Source organism: Impatiens glandulifera, chromosome 3, assembly GCF_907164915.1.
Source record: "Impatiens glandulifera chromosome 3, dImpGla2.1, whole genome shotgun sequence".
NCBI lineage: Eukaryota > Viridiplantae > Streptophyta > Magnoliopsida > Ericales > Balsaminaceae > Impatiens > Impatiens glandulifera.
In genome coordinates this window covers 51,255,978-51,280,634 of record NC_061864.1, presented here as the reverse complement: position 1 = coordinate 51,280,634, position 24,657 = coordinate 51,255,978, and the positions used below count along the sequence as shown (strand labels likewise).

General features: G+C 28.8%; 1 protein-coding gene and 1 long non-coding RNA gene across 2 annotated transcripts; both read left to right on the top strand.

Moving 5' to 3' along the window:
- Positions 1-9,091: 9,091 nt before the first annotated feature.
- On the top strand, positions 9,092-9,647 carry LOC124928782. The gene is made up of 3 exons (XR_007098590.1): positions 9,092-9,174; positions 9,238-9,298; positions 9,400-9,647. It is a non-coding gene; the product is annotated as an uncharacterized LOC124928782 (long non-coding RNA).
- Positions 9,648-20,045: 10,398 nt separating this feature from the next.
- On the top strand, positions 20,046-24,138 carry LOC124932394 (peptidyl-prolyl cis-trans isomerase CYP21-1). The gene is made up of 8 exons (XM_047473013.1): positions 20,046-20,294; positions 20,772-20,850; positions 20,927-20,974; positions 22,134-22,157; positions 22,233-22,415; positions 22,513-22,588; positions 23,596-23,816; positions 23,900-24,138. The coding sequence occupies exons 1-7, from the start codon at positions 20,199-20,201 to the stop codon at positions 23,786-23,788; spliced, it is 699 nt and encodes a 232-aa protein (XP_047328969.1). The 5' UTR covers positions 20,046-20,198; the 3' UTR covers positions 23,789-23,816; positions 23,900-24,138.
- Positions 24,139-24,657: the final 519 nt, after the last annotated feature.

The following is a 24,657-nucleotide window of genomic DNA, read 5'->3' as shown; positions in this document are numbered from 1 at the left end:
GTTTTTAGTGATACTAGTAAAAAAGTAACATTTAAGGGCGGTTTTTACCGCCGTTATTGCATAATTTACCGCTGCTAAAAGACAATTACGGCGGTAAAATTACCGTAGTCAACCGCCGTTAATAGTTCCGCCGTTAAAGAGATTTTGACAATTAAAGGCGGTAAATTTACCGCAGATACTAGCCTTTAACTGCGGTTTATAAAACTGCAGTTAATAGTCTTTAACTGCGGTTTATAAGACCGCAATTAATAGTCTCTAACTGCGGTTCCTAAAACCGTAGTAAATTGTTTACTTATAAAAGCGGGATTTTTACCGCAAGTAATAGTTTCTAACTGCGGTTTAAAAACCGCAGTTAATAGTGGCTATAAAGGCGGTACAAAAACCGTAGTTAATATTTAGTTGGCTATATATAAATGCGATATTTTTACCGTAAGTAATAGTCTTTAACTTCTGTTTAAAAACCACAATTAATAGTTTTCATAAGTTAACACTTAGTTGACTATATATAAAAACAATATTTTTGCCACAAATAATTGTCTCTAATGATAGTTATAAGTGTAGTTAATAGTCAATTGGCAACAATAAAAATCATTCAAAATAATATTATATAATTAACACTCCATTTTTATATTATAATATTATCTAAAAATATAATTATATCAAAATATAATTACATCAAAATATAATTATATAATATTTAAAGTCTACAAAACAAACATTATTATATCAATAAAAATGATCAAATTTCAAAATTTGAAACAAATTCTCTTCCTTTTCTTCCTTCTCCCTTCTCACTTTTCTTCCTTCTCCCTTTTCTTCCTTCTCCCGACCTATAAAAGATTCAAATACAAATTTATCAATTAGTAACAAATTACACCTTCTTACTCTCTCTTTTAACCAGCAAGAACTAAGTAAAATATTTCCTATATTAAATAAATTGATATAAATTACATATGATAAATTAATTGGAAGAGAGAATTCATACTAACATGCTAATGCGCTGTAAATTTCCCTCAAAAAAATTGTATTGTTCCATCTATTTATCTTTGTCTTATATTGGACTTCCAAAAGAGATCACTTAAATAAAATCATGGTGAAAAATAAGGAAATGAATTTAGAACATTCATTAGTTTTTTCAAATTTATATAAATGACAACCACATTTTGATAACCTAAAATTCATAAATAAAGTTAATTATATTCAATGACCAAATTTCTTTCATACTTCTATTAATACACCATAACACAACTTAATAAATGCATCTTTACAAACTTACAAATAATCATTATCTACAAGATGGAGGACGATGAAACAAAAGTACTATACTTACAAATCAGAAATCTTCTTAAAATGTGGGAGCCGGGTGAACCTATGAAAAAATCTTCTTCAAATTTACCGAGTAAGGTGAATCGCTAGAAAGATAATAGGGAATGTAGATAATGCGCAAAAAGCAAAAAGAGAATAGAGAATTTAGATAGTGAGTAGGTTGAAGCTCCACAAAAAGAGGAAGATGAAACCGTGGAGAAGAAAATGGAGTAATGGGTGAAGTGGAATAAATAACCCTTAATTCCTTAATATTTTTATTATTTTATATAATTAAAAATTACATAATATTAAATACAATCATTCTAAATTATATTTATAAATTTACATATTATATAATTCAAATATATTATATGCATTTCATTTTTTTAATTAAATTCTTATATTTTTTTATTCTTCTTATATTTTTTTATTCATATTTAAAAATTACAAATTTTATTTTATAAAATACAAATATTATAAAAAATAAACACTAATATTAATTAAAACTGATATATAATTATAAATTTTATATACAATAATTTTTTATAAAAAATATTTATATTATCGTACTAAAAAAATTATATTTTTTCGTTGCTTTTATTATTAATTATGATTACCATTATGATTACCCGAACAATCCTAAATATTTATTTAAACATAAATTAGAAATAAAATAAAAATAACTTTCACACACTTTCTTAATTAGTTTTTATTTTTTTTATTTTCATTAATTAAAACCAAAATTTTTTTTATTGTATTTTATAATTTATAAATTAAAATACAAAAAATATTATTAATAATTAAACAAATTACAATTTCAAATACCTTTGAGTTTAAACTAAATTCAAAAACAAATATAACAAATATGCTAAATAAATAATTGATGACAATTTATCTCCATTAATCAATAAAAAAATAGTCATTGAAATGATCAAATTTTCATTAAAATATTATAGGAATGTAAATTAGATAAAATTGACTAGTCTTCCATATTTTTAGAATTTATTTGATAAAGAATTTATCATAATATATATATATATATCAAATTATAAAAGTTCACACAAAATAATAAAGAGTTTATCTTAATATATATATATATATATATATATATATATATATATATATATATAATTTTATAAATCTAATTTAGATATAAATTTTGACTAAAATGATAGAGAGTTTATCTTCAATTAAAATATATGAATATTATATATATATATATATATATATATATATATATATATATATATATATATATATATATATATATATATATTATCATTTGAAATTTAGATATATTGTTTGTAAATATGATTAAATTATTTAATATAAAATTAATCTTAAATAAAAAAATTAAAAATATTTATGTAATTGTGATGAACGGTACAAATTACCAAGTTTTTATGAAGTTTGTTATCTACATAAATATAAAGTTATAAATTAGACTTTTGTTATTAATTAAAATTTAATTTTATGAATTAATTTGAGATGAATTAGTCTATTATTTAATTTATTATTTAATTAGTGATTAAATATTAATAAGATTTAATATCACTTTTAGTATTATTTATAAACTAAATATATATAAAATTATGAAACTAATTTTTTTATCGATATAATAGTTTAATATTTAAATTTATAATAATATATAATTATTGATTCAATCACTATATATAGTGTTTATAACTAATTTCATTACGGTTTAAAGTCTTAATAATGTTAATTAGTATATATATATATTTATTATATTATTTCAAGAATTTAATTAAAATATAAGTTAAAAATAATAATACAACAAAATGCTAAGTAAATAATTGATAACAATTTATCTCCATTCATCAATAAAAAAAATAATCTTGACAATATCAAATCTCCATTAAACATATTTTAAGAATCTAAATGAGATAAAAATGACTAATTATTCATATTTTTAGAATTTATTTCACTTAAAAATATAATAGTGAATACCAAATTATATAAAGGTTTATACAAAAATGATAAATAGTTTATCTTAATATATATTTATATTTTATTTTATAAAAGACATAATTTAAATATAAATTTTGATTAAAATGATAAAATGTTTATCTTCAATTAAAATGAATATAATATATATATGAAATTTAGATATAATATTTGTAAATGTGATTAAATTATTTACTATTAATTGTGATAATTATATTAACTAATCTTAAATAAAAAATATTTAAAATCTTTATATAATTGTTATATAATTGTGATTCACCTAACAAATTATTCAAATTATTTGTATAAGACATTTGTTATATATAAATATAAACTTATAAACTAGATTTTTTAATTATTTTGAATTTTATTTTATAAAATAATTAGTGATGAATTAGTCTATTAAATTAGTGAAAGAAAAAAATATTAATAAGATTTAATGTTATTTTTAGTATTATTTATAAACTAAATGTATATAAAATTATGAAACTAAATTGAATTTAAATTTTACCGATATAATAGGTTAATATTTTAATTTATAATAATATTTAATTATTGACTTAGTCACTTCTTTAAACTTATAATTTAATTAAATTTCTAAGATAATGCCTAGAAATAATCTTATTTAACCTTTTAAAATTAAATTAATATTTACTTTTAACTTACTTTTGTACAAAAAAAATTATATATACATATGAGAGAGGATTGGGAGGGAACTTAGAGAGGGAATGACGTGTTAATTAGTTGAAAAAACAAAATAATTTTTTTTTTTTCACACTCTTTCATTTTTTTTTACTTCAAATTATTCTCTTTCATATTATATAATATATAATATAATATATATATATATATTCAATATTTCATTTTAATTAATAAATATACTAGTATATACTAGTAACTGGTTTAAAAGTCTTAATATTTATATATATATATATATATATATATATATATATATATATATATATTACATTATTTTATGAATATAATTAGAATATAAGTTTAAAAAATAATACAACAAAAATTTTAAATAAATATTTGATAACAATTTATCTCTATTAATTAATAATAAAAAAAATCTTAACAATATCAAATCTTCATTAAACATATTTTAATAATGTAAATAAAAACAAAACTAGTTTTCTATATTCTTAAAATTTATTTGACTTAAAAAATATAATAGTGAAACCAAATTATAAAGGTTAAAAAATAATAAATATTTTATCTTAATATATATATATATATATATATATATATATATTATTTTATAAATGTAATTAATGATAATTTAGTCTATTATTTAATTAGTCATTAATTATGAGAGAGAAAAATATTAATAAAATTTAATATTATTTTTAGAATTATTTATAAACTAAATCAAGTGGATACAATATAAAATTATATATAAATATGAAGTCTCAATATAATATTTTATTATTTCGTCTTTTATTGAATTAATATTTGATCAAATAATATTTTATAAGTATATATATTTTAATTAACTTATCTAATATTCTCTTTTAAAACTTATCTCAATCAATTTTTAAAATAATAAAAATAAAATTTATTAATATTTTTTTATGATTTATAATAATATAAGACTTTTAAATGTGGATCTATATACCGCATATAAACGTAAAACTTTTAAATGAGGTATAAAAAACAAAAAACCACAGTTAGAGATAAGACTTTAACTGCGGTATAAAAAACCGCAGTTAAATGTAAGACTTTTAACTACGGTTTTTATATACCACAGTTAAATGTAAGACTTTTAAATGCGGTTTTATACACCGTAGTTAAATGTAAGACTTTTAAAGGCGGTTTTATATACTACAGTAAAAAATAAGGTATTAACTACGGTTTTAAATACCGTCGTAAAATTTCGCCGTTAAAAATACTTTTAAAGGCGGTTTTATATACTACATGTATTTGGATTATGATTGATTTTTTCTAACGGCTCATTATCTTTATCCATTTGAAACATTCTCATTCCTCTTGATGACAAACAATCTTCTCCTTAGAATTTGAAACTTATAAGACTCAAACAATCTTACAATGTAAACTTTTTTAGATAATCATAGATGGGATCTGGACTCTAGACTAGGGTGCAAACTCAATTGACCATCAGTGTTGTCTCCTGGTGGCAATATAAGAGTGCATAATCAAGCTTATTCTGACACCTATGTATGATCTCTTTTCCATTAAACTGGAATAAACAAATACGTGTACAAAATAAAATAAAATAAAGGCTTATTAGAGCATACTCCCTACTACACAGTTTACTGGTGATTAACTATCTCAAGCATAAACTAACTATCTCAAGCACATCGGGTTTAAGTCTTACTATTATAAAAAACGAGCTAGTTGACAAACAAGAACATATATACATTAGGCATTGAGGGACAACTTACCCATGATTGAAGCATAGGAGTAGTTTTTCACACTTCGAATCCTGAAAGGAGGATAAATCGAAGTTAATATGCCGTAAAACATCGACAATCATACTCACACATTGCAAAATAATTCAAATCGGGGCCTATATGATTTAACTCACAAATAAGAAAATTATTCAACTTCTGTTGTTCTACATAGACTACAAATATACAATTTAATGATAGGATCTGGTATTTTATGATTATCAAGAAGAAAGATTATGGTTATTTATAGGACAATCAGAAAATTAGATTATTTAGAATAGGATAAGTGTTAGTTAGATAAATATGTTTGTTAGTATCTAGTAAGATTATGACTATTTATTAGTATTTGAATTAGAATTATGAATCATATGAGGATTATTATGCAATTTATGAAAATGTTTCATTCCTTTTGACCATTGTGAATATCTCTGGAATCTATATTATGCAACCCTATGATTGCTATTATATTTCAGTTCACATAAGATTGTTTTATTTTGAAAATTTAGAGATTAATCTCTTTTATTTATTGAACTAAATAAGGAAATTCTCTTAATAAAAACAATCTACATATATGCTTTGAATAACTTCTTTTTTCAAGCACCGTAAATGCATTCAACACTTTTTTTTTTCTATTTAATTTGGTGTTATGACTTGACTGAAATTTGATCACTTAATTCATCTAGTAGAACTAGAAACAAGTGTAAAATTTGAAAAATATAGTTATACTTAATGCTTACTTGAGGTAGTACCTGTATTAATGTTTCATATTTATTTAAGCCTTGTTTTATCTTGGGTTTTTGAATAACCATGTTTGATGTAGATTATAGAAAATCAGGTTATTTGGAGTTAGAATCAAATAGAGGGTAAGTTGGTTGATGATTTGAAACATGGGATAGATTAACACATCCTCAATACCTTTTTGGTCGCCAAACCAAACCTAAATTTTAAAATATTCACTTTCAGTTTGCTCAGCATACATTATTCTTCTACTTCAACATTTCATCTCCAACTCCCGTTAATAGTTGAAACGGCTAATGAAGGCGCAAGAGCTATTTTTGAATATATAGAAAGTTGTTCAAAATTAAATAAACAATCAACTAGTTTAGAAAAATCTTCTAAGAGAACTCGTCATAATGATATGGCAACTGCAATATCCAAGATGGCCACTACAATATCCAAGATGACTGACGTTGTTAGTAAGACATACAATGTTGACAAGACAAGTGCTCAATAAATTTTGGATGAACTATCAAAAATTTCAGACTTAGAGGATACACAATTTCTACAAGATATTGAGGTACTCACAACAAACGAGAGGAAGTATGAAGTGTTTCTAACAATCCCTGAACGTATGAGGCGTGCATGGATTTTGTTACAAATAAAGAAGTGATAATCAAGATATGAGATTTCCAATTTCTTATTTTGTGGGTTTTTAATGTGTTTATTTTGTTATTAAGACTATTTTTATGTCATATATGAGTAGGGAGATACTTGAAACTTATTGCATAGAAATTATAAAATTTTCTATGTTATTTTGATCTTCTATGAAAATATTATTATAGTTTGTTTGATGTTATATTGATATTTTTTAGTAAAAAAAATTGTCTTGTTGAAAAATTGTTTGAACAATTTTTTTGTTTGTTTGTTAGAATTTGTGTTTAAAATTATTGATATAAAGTTATTTTTAATTATTTGTCAAAATTATGTTCATAAAATAATTTATTTCAAATAAGAGAATTGAATTTGAATTACAATTTTATAATTTTTTCAAACATAAGAATTGAATTATAATTTAATGTCAATTCTCATGAAATTAAAATTAGAATTGAAATTATGTTCATAAAATAATTTATTTCAAATAAGAGAATTGAAATTTAATTACAATTTTTATAATTTTTTCAAACATAAGAATTGAATTATAATTTAATGTCAATTCTCATTAAATTAAAATTAGAATTTCAATATCAATTCCAATTCCACCCATCCAAACATATCCTTAAGATGTTTATAATCAATTACAGCTAATAAATCTTTATTTTTTATTTGTTTGATTTTGGATCAAATATGTTGATACTTATATTCATGATAATACGATGGGTTAAATCTTAATTTATTTGTCATCTCAAAGCTTGTTTTGTGTGCTATTTTAAAATTTTATTATGTTATTTAAAAATATTTGTAAAAAAAATAATTTAAAATAATATTTTTTTTAGTATAAGTTATGATATTTGAATGGTTAAAAGTGTTTGTTTAATATATTAATAGTGACATGTTCTATTATCACTAATAACACGCCTTAAATTAAAGTCTGGCTAATACCATTTAAAATTATAATAAATTCTTAAACTAAAATAATAATAATAATAATTTTTGTAACTATTTAGAACTTTTAATTTGATTTTTTTTCTTGCGGATTACATAAATATGAATAACAAAAGATGGCATATATCCTCATAATCAGAGCCGGCTCTAGGGTAAGCCCATTCAGCCCCGGGCTAGGGCAGCCCCTCCACAAAATAGCCCATTAAATAAAATAAAGAATACATTATTATCAGCGGCTCTACTCACACAACTCATTATAAGTACTTAATAATTAAGTCTTTATCCCTATAAATAACAGACTCCTCTCATTGAAATAGAGAAACCCTAATATAATATTAAGTCTCTCTCCTCCATTTCTTAGTTCCGCCGCCACTGGTTGACTGGTTGAGTACTTCTTTTCTATGTCGATTTATTCGCTCAGGTTCTTGAACAATTGATGTTTTATTTGTTGATAAGAAAGCTCTTCTCTTTCTAATGGTATCCGAAAACATCTTATTATTTTGATTGATAATATTATGTTTTAGACCGTGATTGAAATCCCAAAGTTTACTACCCATGGAAGCCATAGTTACATATCTTCCTGGACAAACTTTATTCACGCACATGTTTCAGGTTAGTTTTCTATGTTAACTAACGTTGTTGATATTTATTAACTATTGTGAATCATTAATATTTTGAAACTTTATTTATCCCACATTTTTGTTAATGTGTAATTTGGTAGGATTCAGATTCATAATTTTATTTTTTTCGTTAGATTAAATATATATATTTATTAACAATTTTTTAATGATTAGATCTCAAGTTTGATTCTTATTGAATTTTTCGCTGGAAAATATAATCCAGGTGAGAATAAACTAACTCAATAGTCTTTTTTATTTATTTATTTATAATATGTTACGGTGTTTAACGAGTATTTTTATATGTTTTAAGTGATTTTGTATGGAAGCCCTGAAGATTGCACTGTGAACTTGAGGATTAAGAAAAGGTTTGAAGCTATTAAATTATGATATACTGTTCTTCATTCTTGATTTGAAATTGATATCAAATACTTTTTTGTTTACAATTTTTGTTACCTAGATGTATGATAAATTTTATTCATATTCTAGATGGGTGGAATGCAAGAATGCTGTGTGAACCACCAATTGGTTATTCAATTTGTTCGGTATAGGTAAGAGACTTATTATTGTGTTTATTTTTTTACTATTTATTTATTTTGAATGTATTATTTCAGATAAAGTTGTGAATTTTTATGGAGTTGTTTTCATCCTCGAACCATCGTTAGTTAGTTGACGGTAATACTCTACATGTAATAATTATTTCGTTATTTTGATTGTCATGAGCTATTAACATGATTAGATGATTAAGTAATTGAAAAATATTGTTGTTTTTGTAGAGACGGAGAACTGTAGAGAAGATTTATAGACGAAAAGAAGAGTTGTTTTGGCCGAATTAAAAAAACAATAAATTAAATATAATAACTGTAGTTACTATCTTTAATAAGATTTTATGTGGAAGCGCTTTGAGTTTAAACGTGATTATGACAGTTGGGTGTTATGTTATTCTTCTTTAATTAAAAAAAAAATCTTATTTTCTTTTGTTTGATTTTGAATAAAATTTATTGTGGGTGATATTTATGATGTTATGCCTCTTAATAAGTCCTTATTTTCTTTTGTTTGATTTTGTATAAAATTTATTGTTGTTGATATTTAGAATGTTATGTTGTGTTAATCTTAATTTCTTTTTCATATGTAGATTATAATATATTTTAAATTGTCTATCCTTATTGTGCAGTTATTTTGAAATTGAATGAGATCTGCTGTACCTCAATAAGTACTCGACTATGTACCACATTTAAAAATAATGGCCAAGAATTTTTGTTAGAAGAGGGAAAAAAGGTTTTGATGTGTGGTACATTGAAGAGCACATTTGAAGAAAAGATACAGTCCCTATTTGAATAATCAATTTAAATTCTTATATATTCCCTACTATTTTTTGAATGGTTCTAAATGTCTTGGATCTTGTGTGTGAATATAGATGTGTAATCACTTTAAATTTTAATTGATAATATTAAAATAATTATTTTTAATTTATTTTTAAATAAATAAAATCAAAATAATTTACAATAAATTATTGTAGTCATTTCATTTAAAATAATTATTTATTTAACCTTAAAAATATTAAAATAAAATAAAAAAATTAACAAAATATTTGTCATATTTATTTTAATAGAGAAATGATTGGAGAGGGAATGACAATGCTGAAAAAATAATAAATATTTCTTTTCTCTCTCACCTTTTATAAGAGAAACGCGCATCGCATGAAAGCAGCTAACGTTAGTTTCGTCTACCCAAGCGCTGACGGATGACCAACGTTAATGGAACGCCTAAATGCACCTTAAACAACGTCGTTTTGGCCTCCGATCTTCTTTTTAATTGCGATGCCGCGAGAATAAGGATGAAGAACCGTGGTTGATTTTGCCAAGTTAGCTGTTAGTCAACCAAAATGGCTGATTTAAAGCCCAAAATGATCACCCTACTGTGGTGATCATTTCTACCTATCAAAATAGGGATGTTTCATCCATATTTGGCGACTTAAGTCAAGAACATCCAAAAGTCATTAATGACTTTTGGCTGATTTAGGCCACTAAAAGCCTCCACCGACTCTGGGCAAACTATAAACAGACCTCTGAGTCGTTCCCAAATCAGAGAATCCAATCTCCACCCTCAAATCGCGACTTACAAAAAGCTTTTGAATTTTCCGAAAATCTGTTTAAAACATAAAGATTGGATCCGAGCATCCCAAAAACTTTCTTAAGGATCAAGGGGTGTTCTCCAATCCTTGGTAAGGTTCCAATCACCCTCTAATTCATATTTATCGTTTGAATTTGAAATTTTTATATTTAAAAGTGCATAATCTTGTATGCTTGCTATTTATGGTATTTTATGGATGAAAATCGATCATATGATCATTTAAAAACTATCTGGATATGATAGAATTGATCAACCGATCTAAATAACAAAAACATAAATTTGAATTTTCAAAATAAAAAATGGGTTTGTTATTCTTGGGTTAATTCTGTTGAATTACAGCCCATAAAACTTCCCAAAATGATTGTAATAATGTTGGGCAACTATTTAGATCTTGTTTAATCAAATCAAAATATTCAAAATAAATGAAAATTTTGAATTCTTGATTTGGTCAAAATGACCGGCCAATGTTCTTGTTTTGGTATTAATCAAGTATATGTAATATAAGAAACCTAATAGATAGCTCTTTACACTTCAAAATAACTTTAAAATAAAAAACCAGATTTTTTTTATATCGATACCTTGAGATGATGATCAACATGTTTCTGGAAGTTTTTTGAAGCTACCCAAACTCTTAGATAAAAAATCAAAGCTAAAAAATGAATTTAAAAATCTTCACTTTAGTGTTCTTAGGACCGAGGCTCCTTGGTTCGGATCGAAAGCTATGATTGAGAAATTCAAACCTATGACCAATGCTCTTGAGCTATGACCGAGATATCTAATCGATGTTCTTGAGTTAAGACCGAGGATTCTCACATAGGACCGAGAGGTCCGACCTTGGGACCGAGAATCCTAAACCCTAGGATTGAGAATCTCTTACCCTATAACTGAGAGGTCCAACCTTTCCTTGGGAATGAGAATCCCAAGTTTATGATCGAGAGCTCCCGCACCTAGGACCGATGGACTTAGCCTAGAGCTAGCCCAAGACCGATAAGTTTCTACACCTAGACCAGTAGGGTTAGCTAAGGACCGAGAGTCCTTAACATCCAGACCGAGAGACTTCGGCACTCCGACCGAAGATCCCGAGTCTCAACCTAGACCGAGGGTCTTTTGATCTCGACTGATAAAAACGAACCTCGGGCTTATGACTCAAGTCTATAGGCCTGTTTGGTTCCCTTTTAAAAGTTCAAAATTAGTTTTGTAATTTTGTGACTCCATATCATTTTCTAAAAACCCAAAAATTTAGAAGTGCGTTTAAAATATTTTTGGGATATTTCGACAAAAAATATTTTGACAAAGGCTTGTTTGATGTTTTTTTTAAACTCTAATATCTTTAAAAATGACTGATATTCTTCTAACATTTCCTCCAAAGTGATCATCAACAACTTGTACCAACATTTTAAATATTATTGTTTCAATATTTTAAATAATGCTAAACCTAGGAGCATGACTAGGACCAGAAGAATAATTAGTTAAAAATCAAATGTTATAAAACTGATTTTCAAAAAGCCAACTTTATAAGTAGAGATCGTTTTTAAAACGGGTACAAATGATGAAACGTGAAACCCTTTCCTGAGTATCACCAAACTACGAACTAAAAGAAAATTGTGGTCAATACGTTTGTATACGTGTGCTAACTTTTGTTAATTTTTAAAAATCAATTGGTGACTCTATTTCAAAATAAATAATCTTTTAAATTAATTATGTTTAATTAATCTAAACTAAAGGATTTTCTAAAATTTAAATTGTAATTTGATAAATCCCCGGATTATTTAAAATTAAACCCCAAAGTTAATTATTTTTAATTAATTTCAAAAAGCTGTCAGAAATCAATGAAATCTTTTAAAATTAGAGTAATGATAGGGGAGCGAAAGTTTTGCGGCGAATGTGTAGCGAACTGATGTGGAATAGTGACTATGCGGATGACTAATTATAACTTTAAATGTTTATTTATCTCTCTCATGTTTATTAATAATTTTTCTCTCTCTTACTTAATAATTTATATTCTATATCTTTAATCTTTAATAATAATTTATTTTAAATATTAATAGGGATAATAATAAATCAAATAAAAAAATAACAAAAATATATATTTTCAAATATATATTATATTTAATAAATATATATTTAAGAGAATAAAAAATTAAATATAAATTTTTTATTTTTTTAATTAATTATTTTTCACACTCTCTTTATTTTTTTATTTTTTATAATTTGAGTTATATTTATTTTAAATATTAATAGGTAGGATTTCAGTTAGATGTAACAAATTCTTATTTATTTTATTATAATTTATTTTAAAAATAATAATTTTTTATTTTTTTATTATAACTTATTTTAAAAACAACAAATTCTAATTTTTATTATAATTTATTTTAAAAACAAATAAACAAATAAATTATTAACGCCGTATATATATATAATATATATATATATATATATATATATATATATATATATATATATATATATATATATATATATATATATTAACAGAGAAGAGAAATAACTAATTAAAAAAATTAAGAATTTTTATATTTATTTTATTATTCTCTTAAACATATATTTATCAAATATAATATATATTTGAAAAAATATATTTTTTTTTTGTTATTTATTTATTTGATTGATTTATTAATGTTCCTATTTTTTTCTAATTTTTTATAAATAAAAAAGATAAATAATAAAATATATAAACATATAAGATTGAAGAGATAAAAAATAAAGTATTAATAAAAGGAAGAGAGAGAAGTTATTAATAAATAAGAGAGAGAAATAAACATTTAAAATTATGCTTAGTCATCGGCTTAGTCACCCTTCCACATCAGTTCGCTACACATTCGCTGCAAAACTTTCGCTTCCCCTATCATTACTCTTAAAATTAATATGTTATTTTAAAAGAAATTCCTAACACTCCTAACACGCAAACTGAGGTTGAATTTCTCGAACCTTAAACTTTTCACGGGAATCTACGCAATGGGGTTTTCCAAGGGTTACAACTTTCTAGTGACTTTGCTGGGGATTAAATGTTTAACTCAAAAATATAAACTTAGCTTTTGAAACGTTTGTATCATGTTTTCCACTTAATATGTTTGTCTAAAAGGTACACCACCTTAAAATAGACATAAGTTGTATCCTATTTAAAGCCTTTATGTGTAAATGATACATCACCTCTTCTTATTTGCAAAGAAGTACTCGACCGTGATTAGTATTTCTACACTTATGTGCAAAGATTATCAATATAGAATGATAATTTTTTATAAACCGAGTGATGTGGCGAGAGGAAATACTAGAGTCGTCCGTTAGGACGCATGCATTGTGGAGGTGGGGGGAAGTTCTCAATTGAGTAGATATTATATAGTTTATGGCGACGGTTTTACCCCTCCACTATCAGTGAATGAAACTCTTTTATGATTCCCCTTAAAACAAAAAAACATGGTTACTATCACCAAACCGGTTGTTTGTCGCGCCAAGACAACCAAAAGACCTCGTCACTACAACCATTTACTATATATGTATTATGTGTATGCATGTATAATCTAAGAGAGCATCTCAAGCATTTTCCTTCCTTTTCAAAACAAACGCATGTTTGTAAATGTTTTGAATTTCCAATCATAAACAATGTCCATGCTGATGGATGTCAATATAATCCCATGGGTTGAACATTTCCATGAAAACGAGTGGAATCATGAGATTTACGGACTAACCCCCATCATGAAGTTCATAAACTTCAAAATAAACCTCACATTCATGATGTAAATGCAAAGGAGATGGGTTCATACGAGACTGGTTTACTATATGAGAGAAAGACTCATGTGCCCAACCATAGAAGAGTTTCGAGCTATCCTAACGGTGGACAATAAAAACATTATGCACTTGAAGCCACATGTAGAATCAATGTCTCTAAGGAATTTCTTGCAAGAGGAATACAGATACACTAAAACAACATCCGAAACAATTCTCAAAAACAATATCATTGACTTCCAGAAATGAACAAAAATAGAAATTAGGAATGGTCATGTTCCCCTAACTATGGGGTCCTCCCTAATAACAATAACAGTCTTGTTGGCCCATTTCTTCATGGCTCTAGCAAATGATAATCCATCTTCCAAAATTTTGGAGGTATCATACCACATGCGTAGGGGAAACAAAGACCCCTCGGGTATCATCTTGGCTGAAACATTGATGGGTTAGAATAACTCATTCTTAACCTTTTCCGTGAGTAAAAGAGGTTCACATTTGGTCCTCTATATCTAGCTACTTGATAAGCTCGAACGATTGCCATCGGTGTGTCCCAGAGACATTTTATCCCCTTCTCTTCAATACCGAAGGATGAGAAAGACTTCGCCCGGACCACTCGTGAAAAGTTTTGACGAAGTCAGGATTTACTCCCATGGTATACCCGTGGGAATGGCGTACATGATGGATGATATACCCATGATCATTCTTATATGCTTGGAATGAATTACATTCTACTATACTCACGACCTATACACAAACAATTTGGTCGTGATTTTATGCCCCATTATATGGGAAACAACATCTCTATAGACATGCCCATCGATCACAAGGCCTATGCGAGGTACCTTCAGAAATGACATAATGTCTTTCAAATGGGTATTCCAAAAGAGTGAAAGAATTACATAATCTTCATATTTGAAGAATACGATAGGGTCCAAAGGAACGAAGGGGGGAAGTTTCTAGTGTAGGGACATGCTACAGTAGAACTACTAGTCTGTAATCCCAAACTTTTTCCCTTTTAGACTCTATTTGTAAAATATCAACACGAGAGTCCTAATTGTAACAAACTAAGCGATATGTGAATACAACAACTCTATATTTGTTTATCGAATCACAAAAAGAGATGTTCACTCTCTAAGATTCATTTTATATGCATATGCATTGCATTTGTACTTTGTTACATCTGCAAACCCTCACCTCTTTCTTTTTGCAACAGTCAGCGACTACGACAAGCCGACTCGGCCCCAAAAAGAGAAATCGAAAAATCAGACATTTTATACACCACCAGATGGCTGAAAAATCCTTTGTACCTGAAACGGTCTCTACGACCGAATTTAGAGAAATAAAGGAAACTCTACAACATATAACGAAACAACTCGCATTAATCACAACTTCTTTAGCTAATCAACAAATTCCTTCTACATCCCATAACATACCTTCTTCTCCTCGATTCTATAACAAGGCCATCCCAATTATGTTCACCCCCATTAACCCCCGTCATATTAGTCAAAAAGCTCAAGAAGTCTCTCTCTACGAAGATTCTGAAGAGAATATCGACCTAACCACATGGATACAACATGAGGAAGTAATCAACCCCCTGGGTTCACAGGAAAAAAATTACAGTGGTTAATCTACCACCGTTAACGGAATATGAGTGTCAGATGGCTCAAGTTCAAAGCATGCAGGTAAAGATGCAAGTCTAGCTAAAATAGTTAGCTAAGAGAAAAAGCACTAAAGAACATCATGATTGGAAAGACGCTATGAAAACTTCCGAACGAGTAGTTATTCTGGTAAGCGTCAAGCTTATTCCAGTATCTAATTACATAGGAAAAAGCAATTCATTTGTCTTTTAGAAATGTACGCCTCCACAATGACCCAATTGTGACTTGGAAAACCAACTGTTCTCCACTTATTCCCCTAGTCCCTCAATGACGCTGCTCTATGCTGGTATCACCAACAAAGATAGTTTATCTACAGAGCATAAAGGAACTGACTAAATCGTTTATAGAATGCTTCTCAATGCATCTCAATCTTGAACGACTAGAAAAGAGGTTGAAGAAAATCAAACGGGGAGAAAATGAGAAATTCTCCGTATTTATCGAAAGATGGAAAAATGTCACCGAGAAAATCGATTCCCTCCCGATTGAACAACGATAAATCGATATAATTTTGGAAAACGTTAACGGACATTATTTTGTTAGATTTTCCATCAAAACCTTCCAAACAATGAAGAAATTTCAAAAGACATGCATTAACCTCGATGACGCCATCAAGAAAGAATGGAAAAAGGGGAAGTTGTCAAAGCTACCCCCACCTCCGAGTCATTTCTCGAGAAAGGAAAAGACAGAAGTACACCAGGTAACCATTGCCTGGTAGGAGTCAAAAGGCGAGCCCAAGTAAGTCTCCACATCCCAAAGTAGGTACAACCACTCCTACCAAGGACACACCTCTAATGGCACCTAAACCTCTCAAAGTCTTTAATGACCTAGGAATGCCTTTGAGCTAGGTGATGAAGATTTTTCAGGAAAAGATCTTATCAAACCTCTTTCCCTAAGAACATACAGACCATTCTTGGGAAATTATGAGAATGCTTGTTACGACTATCACCAAGCTAAGGGTTAAATTATTAACAGTTGTAGTGCCCTCAAACACCTGTTTTAGGACTTGATCGATCATAACATGATTGTCAAGCCGGAAATAGCAAATAATTTGCTACAGGATCATAAAGTTAGCATGCTCACCACTAACAAAGCATCCCTTAACCCCAATGTGTTATTGGACCTGATCCATAACACTGAACAAGAGATAACATGATCGATCCCTAGCCCAAAGAGAAGTCCAAAACTTGCTTTGATGAGACTTCTGAATGATGGACATAAAAAATGAATGCCCATAACTATGCTTTGGTAGACATCGCGACGACACGTGTTGGAACGAATTTCCATCCTAGTTTCATGAAAAACACACCGGAAAAGATGTCATCCACTTCCCAGTTTCCTGTAGGAACCTGAAGGGAAGATGAGTCTAGACATCTTAACTTAGGAGACAGTCTTCTTAATCATCTGAAAAGGATAAATGCTAACATTTCTATTTGGGAAATCCTAATGTACTCTATCGAGCATAGAAAAGAAGTCCTCAATGAGTTAAACAATACCAATGTCCCTATCAATACTACCTCTGAAGAACTAGTATGGACCATATCCGCTAGTTCGCAACACAACATTATTGGCTTCAAAGACAAGAATCTTCCATCAGCCGGACCAAATCATGACAAAGCCCTCTACATTTATTTGCAAATGGAGAGAAATACTATTTCAATAGTCTTAATAGACAATGGATCCACTCTCAACACATGTCCTTGAAGGACTCTTGAGAAGATAGACATATTACGATACAAGATCATACCATCCGACCTATGTGTTAGAGGTTTTGATAACTCTCGCCGCGAGATTATGAGTTATTTTTAGTACACCATTCGAGTGGTCGACATCCCCTTCTAGGTTGACTTTTGTGTCATCAACATGCAATCTTCTTATAACTTGATCTTAGGAAGACCATGGCTTCATCAAGACATGACTTTAGCCTCTACCCTACACCAAAAGATCATGTTCATCGTCAACGACCAAGTGATCACAGTCAACGACGCAACATACACTACAACATTTATAGGGTCTACCCACATCGATACCCCTGAGGTTGAACTAAGCGAGTTTGAGATATGCCCAATCCTCTAAGAAGGTAAAGACTCATCCAAACACCCTAACTTTAGTATGTTTAGCTTCCCCTCAATCAGAATGATGCGTCAAATAGGATATTTCCCTAGCATGGTCTTAGGCCCAAACGCCGATGGCATGACATCATTCCCGTAGCTATGTTGTAACATGGATCAACATGATCTAGGATACATCCCTACAGGATTCGAAGAAGTCCACAAGGAAAGGATATCTAAACTAACTGTTCCACCAACCTTGAATGGATACTTCATGCACGAGTCTGTGGCGGCTGTGTTATAGAACTTAGGGTTTTGTAGGGAGCGAGAGGGAGAAGGGGGAGAGTCGTACTGATATTGAATGAAGTTTATGGTTTTTAAAGTTGGATAGTTTAGGGTTTTTAGGGTTGGAGAGAGTTGTGGCGGTATGAGCAGCAAGAGGTTTTCGAAACACCCTTTTAATGATGTTTATATATTAGAATTTGTGCGTATAGTCACACTCTATATGTATTACGCGTGAGGTGAATTATACATATTACGTTTGAGGTGAATTATATTGCTCCTCACGCATAATATGTATAATTCACATCACGCGTAATACATATGACGCGTCACTCACGAGGCAAGACGGATATTTCGTAGGCCGAAAAGGTCATTTTTACAAAATTTATTAAGCATGGGTTATTTTTAGAATTTGACCCATTATTAAAATCATTTCGTCAAATTTTCTTCCTCACGGACCTCACTCATTCCCTCTTCCAAATTCACTCTCCTAAATATTTCTCAAAAAATTAATTAAATTATGAGAGAAATATTTTTTATATTATTTTATTTTTTATTTGAATAATAAATATAAATAAATGAAATTCAAAATTTATTAAAAATAAAATATTAAAAATACAATAATATATATATAATCAACTTTAACCATACAAAAAAATAAGTATAAATAAATAAAATTAATAATTACATTTTTTAAATAGTATTAAAATATCAACATTAATAATATAATAATAATTTATATATATATATATATATATTTGAAAGAATTAATAAATTTTAAAAATATAAATGTAATTCAATATATTAAAATAACAAATATTTATTGAATATTTACAAAATATAAATATCACATATATATAAAATATAAATATCTCTCAATTTGTATAGAGATCTCATACCCACATCTTCATGTAGCAAGAAAAAATTGGCCAACGAATCCTCCATGATGACAACGTCCTTAGTCTCGATCGCTGGTTGGCATAAGTTCTCGGATGAGCTTAGGCCTGACTACAATTGTTTCATGGAAGAAGCTTACGAAAGGCTTCTCTTAAAAAAAGGTAAGAAGTTCTTCAATCTACGTTAGCAAGCTAATAGACCCTCCTTTGTTATTGAAGTCCCGTCAAATGTTCATCCGCTCTTTCACGACCCTCACCTTGTTCCGGTAAAAATTGAAGTCTAGACTCCACTTTTTTATATAAGTTTTTAGATCATCTCCAACTTTCCATACTTAAAATGTAGGTATATTATATACCACATTCTCCTAATTATAATTGAATTAAATGAAGTTTTTTTAAAATTATTTATGATCTCTCTTACAAATATTCGTTTGATTGATTTTGATTGGAGATAAATAAAAATAAAATAAACAATGAAACTTAATTACCACTCAAATTGTTGTTCTTTTTACTTTATTTTTTTTTTATAGAGATTTTGTAATTAATTTGATTGTCTTGTGACATTTATTTGAAATTAAATAAAATGAATTTTATTAATAGAGAAACAATATAATAAACAGTGTTTTATTATTATAAAAAAAAATAGATTGAAGCAAAGCCATCATAGTCTACACTCTTGAGATTCTTTGACCGGCGATAGATTGTAGACGCCGACGAGAAATTACTCGGCAGTGGAATCACATACACGGATTGAACAAGAGAAGCGGTGGATTCGGCAGTGTATGAAGACGCTATTGAATCGCCAGTTGCTGAAACGATGGCTACGATCTCGGCCATAATTCAACCGAAATGGTTTTTTCTCTTTGTTGTCTGCTCAATTTTCGTAATCTACGTCTTCTCTACTACTCAAACTGTAAGTTATCCTTCCAATTGCTCCATTATTTAAAGATAATACTCCATCGTTTCACCATTGCATGTATCGATTCAGATCTGATTTGAAGATTCGGTGTGAACTTCGTTAGTAGATTTGAAATTCTTTAGGTCGCTTATAAGTTATAACTGATGATGAGTAAAACGTCTTTCTTAGAATAGCTATTTTTTGGTACTGTCCTTGTCTTCATAAATGATCTATTTGGTTTGGGATCAATTGAATTAATGTGCTAAATGATATCTGTACATGCAATAGAGGAGATTTTAGCTGCGAATCACGATTGGAAAACATAACCAATGAATATGTCGACTTCATGTTTGGAGCTTTAGTAAATGTTTTCATCTGGAATATAGATTATGCTGATTCTTCAATCCCAGATTTAGTTGGTTTTGACTTCATGCAATAGAATAATAAATAGAACTTGCTGTGTTACTGAGTCACTGTTGATATCATCTTCAGGTGGAGAAGTCAGGGGAAGAGAGTTACGATATCACACAGAGAGTATATTTAGATGTTGATATAGACAAACAACGTGTAGGTAAGGTTTTACTCGAGATCTTGATCCTGTTTGCTGGACTATTCAATTTGTATTAACTTTGATTCCGTTCTCTTAGGGAGAATTGTGATAGGATTGTATGGAGGAGTCGTGCCTAAAACTACGGGTATGGTTCCTTATACTTATTCTAGTTTCATATAATCTTGAATCTACATTATAGTTTTTTTTTCTTCTTTTGAATGATTAAGGCTTTGAAAGATAAATGTGCAAAATAAAAGACCATACTAAACTAAGAACCACCAAAGATGAGGTTAAGAACATTAAAGCACAAAACATCCCATTCAATCAGAAAGGAAGTATAAAATAACATTGGCAACATCATCTCCACAACTCGGCACACTGAAAATCTTTATCCTGAGCCAATTGGTCAAGGAAGTTTTTCTAATGGTATGCCTCTAGGAGTCTTTGGTACTTTCAACTTCATGATCATATTCCAGATTGAGCACACGATCCTTATGCACCCATTTCACATGGTAGGCATAGCTGGTGTTTATGACATCTCCCTATTCAGTGCTATTCAGGGAAACCACATAAATTGAATTTGCTAATGAAGGTTACATATTCAGTCATGAGGAAGAAACTTATAATACCGTAGTTGCCCATGATTATTTTGACCGATTGATCTTTCAATATGCCAGCTTTAACGACTCTCATTCTTTACACATTTATGAATCTATCTGATTCAGAAGGGAAGAAACTACATCAGTGTCTCAATTTCAATTCAAGTATGGATTTGATTCACACTCCATGTTATGAGAAATATATACCATCCAAAAAAAGGAAAAAACGGAGTCTTTGTCTAAAGAAATGCGTTGAGAAAGACCAGATGTATAGAACCTTTCAATGAGATAATGTTTTTTCAACTCTCTCAAAATGGAATCTATTCCAAACTTTCAGACCTATTGCCAATATTAAGTAGCAGTTAAAAAATTGTATGCATTTTTCATGCTATTATGATATATCAATTTCTTCTGAAAAAATTGTGGCCATGAACATGAATTCCTAACCCCGAAATCAAAAGGAAAACCATGAATGATCCTATCTGTATACCAATATCCTCCGTTTCGTCCAAACTTAAACAACCCATAATCCTTAATAACATTGCCATGTAGATGACCCTACCTCTTTGTGATCATAACTCATTGTACATTCAATCTTTTCTGGTGTAAATTATAATATTTTATATATCATCTAGTAATTTCCATCTGAAATCATCGTAATTGTGATTGACTGACTGACTTAACATTTCCTTCTCTTGCTTGCAGAAAATTTCAGAGCTTTGTGCACAGGTGATTAGGCTTTTTTCTTGCATAACTTTCAGTTTCTAAATATATCATTGCCGGGGTAACTTAGACAAACTACAGGGGAATTGGGGAAGAGTGTGAGTGGAAAACTTCTTCACTACAAGGGAATGCCATTTCATCGTATAATACCGGGGTTCATGATTCAAGGTGGAGATATTTCTTATGGTGATGGAAGGGGAAATTTATCCATTTATGGTGGCCCTTTTCGTGACGAGAACTTCAAGATAAAACACTCGCATGCAGGTTCTTAATTTATATATGTTTGTTACAAAATTAAGCATTACCTTTTTATTAGATTTCTATTCTAACGTATTATCATGGAAATAACTGTTTTTTGCAGGTGTTATTTCAATGGTTAATTCAGGACCAGACTCCAATGGCTCTCAATTCTTCATCACCACTGTAAAGGCTAGCTGGTAAGCCAGCTCACTTTTCACAACTACAATTATAAGAACATGTAGAGAACTACCATGAAAATGGATGAACTTTACTCAAATTGCTACAGTTTATCCCCACATGATTAAAATCCCCGCTGTTTAACTCAAAATTTAAAAGCTAGCCAATTGTTTTAGACAAAAGGATTTTTTTTTTTCCTGGGAGGTGGCTAGCACAACATTCCACCGCCGTGACCACCCATGTGAGAATCGAACATTAAACCTTAACCTCTAAGTTCCAGACGTTTACCCCTTGAGCTACTTTGAATCGGTGAAGAACAATTCTTTTTATTGCCATTTTGAAAATTGATGTCCTTTCCGAAAGTCTTTTTTTACCTATGTTATTGGAGAATCCTCTGATAACATTTGTGTCATTTGGAAACCGGATTGTACCTATGTTTGAGTGAATCAAGATACACCATATTACTTTTCATTGTTATGTAGAAAAATGTTATATCCTTTCCGAAAGTCTTTATTTACCCATGTTATCGGAGAGTCCTCTGATAACATTGGTTTCATTTGGAAACGGGGTTGTATCTATATTTCAGTGAATCAAGATACATTTGGTTGGTTGGGATACAATTTTGGAAAATAACCTTCAAGTGCCTTCCAAATATCTGATTGCCTTCGAAAATGCAACAGTTTGGTTTGTACTGCTCTTTAAGAAGAATCTTTTGAATCCTGACTGAGCCCAATTGGACACCGTCTATTAAAGGAAGTTCTTCACATTCTCTAGGATGTGGAGAGCTCTCTTTATACTATCAACCATCAAATCACTTAATTCATCAACTAAAATACCCTTATTTTTCTTTTTAAAATCACACTTTTTCAGCAAACAAGATTTTGATTTCATAAAATAGATTTTTCCACGTAACCTTGTACTAGAATCTGTTTCCAATATAGAAACAAAAACAAATTTCTGAATTTGTCTTTGTCAAATATAGGATCCAGATACAGAAACAATAAGTGTTTCTTTTACTGATCTACAGGTTAGATGGCGAGCATGTTGTTTTCGGAAAGGTGATTGAAGGAATGGATACTGTATATGCAATCGAAGGTGGAGCTGGGACCTACAGTGGCAAACCGAGGAAAAAAGTGATAGTTGCTGATTCCGGAGAAATACCCAAGAATGAGTGGGGAGATGGAAACAACGTCTCCTCAACAAGCGGTGATGTCTCATGACCAAAAAAAAAAGAAAAATCTTTGTTGGGTAATTATCTTGCACTTATTAAATAATATCTTTTGTTTTTACTTGTTCAAAATTCAAATACATGTTTGTTCATAATCTTGTAGTGAACTCGGAAACTGAAGCATTTTGACGATGCAATCATTCCATGGGTATTTAGCGCATGATCGAGAATTTCAATATTCAAAGGTATATTTTATCGCATGCTCTAGCATATTTTTTTTGTTTTTAATTTTGTTTTGAAAGCAGCTACTATTGTATTGGATTGTGTTGAGAATTATGTTGAATTTACTTTGATTATAGTGGAATTTAGAGCTAGCTAATATGCTTAATTAGGCGATAAGTATAACTGTGTGTTTTTAAGTAGAGTTATTTCACTTTGAAGGATAAAGATATTATTTACCCAAAATTTTACACGAAAGTTGTGGGTGGCCAAATTTTTAAGAAATGGTTAATATTTGTTGGAATTTTTAAACAGTTATTTCATTTGTTTTGTTCAATTATTCCAAGATTATCTGAGTAACAATACCATGACTTGTTTATAAATATATTTTTATTGTTTATAAGTATAACTTTATTGTTGGTTGATTTTAAGATTATTATATATATATTTATTTATTTATTTATTTAAACGATTCCATTGTGAATCCAAGAGGCTAAGTCGGCGGCATATAGTGGCTGGCATATGATCCTCCGGTTATGTAGAAATCGTTTCTCAAATATTGAGAATGCTCAACGAAGAATGCCTTTTTTTAACATATAATAATATATAGATCAGTTTGGTTGATTGTACATTGTTTGTTTGTTTAGGTAAGAAATTAATTAGACCTAGCTGTTAGAAAAAAGTAGATTATCCATACAGAAA

Coding starts and splice junctions, on each gene's coding strand:
- LOC124932394 (XM_047473013.1), top strand. CDS start 20,199: ATGGCTACGATCTCGGCCATAATTCAACCGAAATGGTTTTTTCTCTTT. Junction 20,851..20,926: donor TATAGACAAACAACGTGTAG/GTAAGGTTTTAC, acceptor CCGTTCTCTTAG/GGAGAATTGTGATAGGATTG. Junction 22,158..22,232: donor TTTCAGAGCTTTGTGCACAG/GTGATTAGGCTT, acceptor GACAAACTACAG/GGGAATTGGGGAAGAGTGTG.